Here is a 4680-nt window from a genome sequence, read left to right as displayed (position 1 = left end):
TGTCTAAAGGGAACAGCTGCGAGGAGCACCTGCCAATCACTTTCTTACACAGCGATACAGCTTCTAGCTTTTCTAGCTATTCCAGTTCCTCAAAAAGGTAAATATTCATGCCTTTACAACTTTATTTTAATTTGTGAAGTATATACCCATACACATTTTAGGTTGAGTGAGAGAAAAAAATGTATCTTTAATTGTTACATGTCCCATAGCACATAACTTCTGATAAATTCTGCCATAGTTCAGGACTGTTTTGTTCACCTCAGTATCTTTTGTGCCTGGCATATAGTATGCAAGCAGTACATTTGTTTCTGAATAAATCAAAAGATTAATTAATGAACTTGGACTGTGTTTTTTAAAAGCAAGTATGAGTTTTCAAAACAGAGCTGAGAACATACTGCTCTCAAAGATGACATATGCAAAAGGTTGGATGATTGTAAAAAGCATGTGTTTGGGGACCTATGTGTAAGTCAGGATTGCAGAAGCTTAGTTTTCTTATTTGCAATATTGAGCAAAAGATGATGAAACCAGAGAGATGCGGGAGAGAAAGAGGGTGGGAGAAACTAGGTGTCATGTTAAGAGGTTTGAATATTTATCTTATGGGAATAGATTATAGGAAGCCAACAAAGGCTTAAGCAGAAACTTGGTTAGTTTTGCAATTAGAAAGAACATTCTGGTGGAAGTGCATTCAGTAGGATAGAGAGATAAGAGACATCATTCCTAATTTTTCCTTTTCAAAATAACTTTCCCCAAGGACTTTTAGGGTCTCTCAAGTACATAGCGTCAGAAGTCTAAAAAGCAGCTTAAGGAATAAACCATCACACAATCCCTCTACTGTCAAAAAGAATATATGGTTGAGTATCACTTGTCCAATTCAGTCATCTTGCAAGAAATTGACGTTGGTCATTTCTGTGTTAAAACTAAGTCATGAAACACAAACCACTGAACCACATTCCTAATTCGGACTAAATCTCATTTATTATAGTGCAAATAAAATACATTCTTCCCACAACAGAGCAACATTGAATACCATTGTAAACTAATTTTTTTTGGTGTCAAGGAAAGATGAAAGCAAGATAAAACATGTGACAGCAGCATCTTGCATTAGATCAGGCAGAGTAAAATTAAGAAACATCAGTTGCTACTAGTAAAGAAGCAAAAGTCCATGGAGTTTGAATTTTTGTTTTGGATCCTCAGAGTGATTATTTACCGGAACAAAGAATCTACTAGTTTCACAGTCCAGAGCAAGATGGACGACACGTGTTGAACACATGGGTCAGAGGTTGGCAACCACTGAACAGAGGCCTCAGAGGTCTGAGGCTGCTGGACACAACGTGAAAAGTTTGAGGACCATAGGCCAAGCAACTCGAGGGTTGGCATCCAGAAGTGAGGAGGTTTTGGGGCTGGCAACTGTTGGAGAAGCAGGACTGGGGGCGATAGCCATTGGGCACACAGCCTCCTATGGGCTGGTAACTATTGGGCAGCAGCCTCAGTGGACGATAGCCGCTGGACACGTAGCTCTGTGGTCTACAGGATAGTGGAAGGCAGGAGCTGGAGACGAAAGAAGAAGCAGGAAGAAAACTGCTTCCTTGGCAGGGCCTGGGCACGTAGTAGGCAGTGGAAGAACCGCAAGAGGTTTCAAGGTTGCCGGTCTCACAGTGGGCCGGCTGGCAGCTGGTTGGTTCACTGCAGGTCTCTTGGCAGTTGTCTGTGAGCCAGGTAGGGTCTTGACAGCTAGCGGGTAAGCAGAGGACATCTCCACAGCTGACGTTGGTAGGGCAGAGGGCGATGGAGGTGAGAGGAATATGGCAGGAGGTTCTGAGAGATCCTGAGCTGCAGTTTCCAGAGCAGTAGTTGGGGCAAGACATAGTGAGGTTGTGAGAGCAGGCTGCGGTTGAGGGAAAGAAGCGAGTGTCTCAAGTTTGTTCTGCCCTTTCTTGACTTGACCCTTTATATATCCCTAGAAGGTTGTGCTTCTGCGTACGGACTCTTCCTCTTGTTGTATGAGGATGCATCAGAACTCTTTATTATAGCCAAGGAAGTGATGCCTCCACCTTCCATAAAACTGGATGCTCCTTGCAATGCCATCCATTGATTAAGTCTATCTATAAACCAATGCGACTGCTTTTTAATAGGATCTATCCTTCTTAAATTATCCAAACAAAACAGACACATTTTAAAGTCTATGTACTTATTCCAATGATAACCACCATTGCACAAACATTCTTAACATTCCTCTCTTAGAATTCTCTTTGAAAGTTGTAGCAACTTCTTTGAAACAGTGACAAGTTAAATCTTTTTGAAGAAAAATTCTATTCTTGGAAATTGCCAAAAGTAAATAACTTGGAAGCAAGTGTACGAGAAAATGAAAATCCTTGCAAACTATAGGACAGAAATATGGACAATTTCAGTATATTTTGCTTGATTAGAATTTATTTCTCAAAGTTATGATTTGCGTTATTTCAGAATTGTGTTTGGACTTGACTTTCTACCAAAATATCTTTACTCAAAAATATGTGCTCATTTTACTCATTTCAATAAATAAATAAACCAAGTCAAGCTGACACCTTGGCTTATGTTTTAGGTATTCTTGAATATAGATAATGAAGTTGGGTTCAGTTAAAATTATATATCCTACTGCGAACAAAAGCAAATAAATAGACCCCTTAAAGAAAGTCAGGCAACTTGATATTTTTCATGATTATTTTAAGCTTATGTATTGCATCATTTCTCATATTCCAACTGAAAAAATATTGTTCTTAGTTAAAAAAAATACATTGAATTTGACATGAATTTATTTTGCTTTCTACATTGGTCTTGATGTCAATTTCCAAAAAGGAGCTTCTAAACTGCTTTACATAGGGAATAGCATCAGGATAAAGTATTATTTTCCTAGGTTTGAGTACTTTAAAGGCCATTTGAGAACACATATTTCTGGTAAAAGTTGTTTTAAAAAATGTATGATTGTAGTTAGTTTCAACTATCCCTCTGTATTTTTCTCATACTGACATACCCAGTGCCTCCAGTAGCTATTTGAATGGGATTTTAAATTATCTGCTGGCTCTAAATTCCAATTCCTTTTGGCTAAATAGTCAATTTAAATCGTAACACTTTCTTCTATTTTGGTGTTTGAGGGACATGCTCGTGCTTATCAAGTCTCCCTCTGTCCTGGAGGGGTAAAATCTCTGAAATAGAAGTCTGGATTCTCAATGAGGCAACACCGGACTATTTTACTACCAGGGGGAGAAATACAAAAATAAAATGGTATCATCCCTGAGGTCCTGTACTAACATGTTGAATTTATCTCAGTATTTTAGGTCAGATGATTCGTACCTGATGTACCTCCATCCCCAGGCTCTTACTACCTAACACTCTTTGTATAACCGAATACTTTGTATACTTTGGACATCACTTGATACTCTGTGTATACAGTGGCTGGAGTCTTCTTGTGAAATCCTGGAGGCATCAGCTGAATGGCGTTCGTAATAGGTACAGCCATATTTGGCTGAATGCTTATGAAATTGTATGTTGATACTCCTTGTGTCTGCTCTTCTCTAATACAAAGAGCCCAATACCTGTGTCATTAGTACATCAATACGCTTGTGTGTATGTGTGGATAGGTGTGTATGCTACATGTTCTGTGTATACTTGGATGATTTTCCATGAAGAGAAGGGGTGTGGAATAAGAGGAACCTGGCATTCATGGAATGCCTACCCTGAAAAACCTTTTACTGTGGGTGCCCACATGTGCCATTCACTTTGTCCTCACAATTCTATACAGTAGATCCTACTATTTCAAGTACTCGTATGAGAAAACTGGAGCTTTAGAAAGTTACAGTAATAGATACTAAGAAAAATATTTGAACAAAGGCTCCTTGACTCCCTAAACAGTTTTTCTCTCTATCCAATATGGCATTACATAGAGATGCATTGATACTATCATTTAATAACCAACAACCCTTTGAATCTGGGTAATTTGCATAATTGCTCTGTCCCCCAGTCATTATCAGTATAATTTTATGAACCAATGGAAATATTAATAGTATCTACTTTTCAGTGACATTTTAGAAATATATTGAGATGTCATTAAAAGTTAAAATAAACTGTAAAACATTATACAAGAGTAATCTATTTTATTGCTTTGGCATTCTTAACCCATTCCGGAGGGAACGACCTTGGGTTTAATTTCTTTAGAGCACCACCATGAGTTTCTCGTGTGTGTATGTGTGTGTGGGCTGGGTGCGGGGGAGGGGGACTGTAAAATTGCAAAAATATCAACAGGTCTTCAGAAAGTGAAGTGCCCTGAATATAAGTTGTCCTCCATGTAATATAGGTTGAACTAATATTACTTCATAGTGGCTGTGTCACTAAAAGAGAAGTGCTTATTTCGGCATAATACCAGGTACCTCATTAGCAGGATCCTATAAACTACATGTTTCAGGCTTCTCTTCTGATTTAAGAGCCCAGGGATAATTGGAGGAACTGGGAATCCTGTGTGATTTCCCAGGTTTTCTCACTGTGTTGCTTTTATTTTTGTTAATAAATCGTGGATCATTGTCTCTCCTACTCTAGAAGGAGAATTCTGTTTCTCTGTCTTGGAGACAAAAAATCCCCAGAACATTTCAACAATAAAGTTGTGCCAATAAACAACGTAATTTTAACTCATCCATTCAGCAAATATTT

At 38.4% G+C, this 4680-nt stretch overlaps 1 protein-coding gene across 1 annotated transcript; it reads right to left on the bottom strand.

Annotated features, from left to right (window-relative positions):
• Positions 1–953: 953 nt before the first annotated feature.
• LOC105553661 (keratin-associated protein 26-1) lies at positions 954–2140 on the bottom strand. Its single transcript, XM_011999783.1, has one exon. It carries the CDS (start codon positions 1863–1865, stop codon positions 1230–1232), a length of 636 nt encoding a protein of 211 aa, XP_011855173.1. The 5' UTR covers positions 1866–2140; the 3' UTR covers positions 954–1229.
• Positions 2141–4680: the final 2540 nt, after the last annotated feature.

This window comes from Mandrillus leucophaeus, unplaced genomic scaffold, assembly GCF_000951045.1.
Source record: "Mandrillus leucophaeus isolate KB7577 unplaced genomic scaffold, Mleu.le_1.0 Scaffold600, whole genome shotgun sequence".
NCBI classification, from domain to species: Eukaryota; Metazoa; Chordata; class Mammalia; order Primates; family Cercopithecidae; genus Mandrillus; species Mandrillus leucophaeus.
This window is presented reverse-complemented; position numbering and strand designations above follow the sequence as displayed.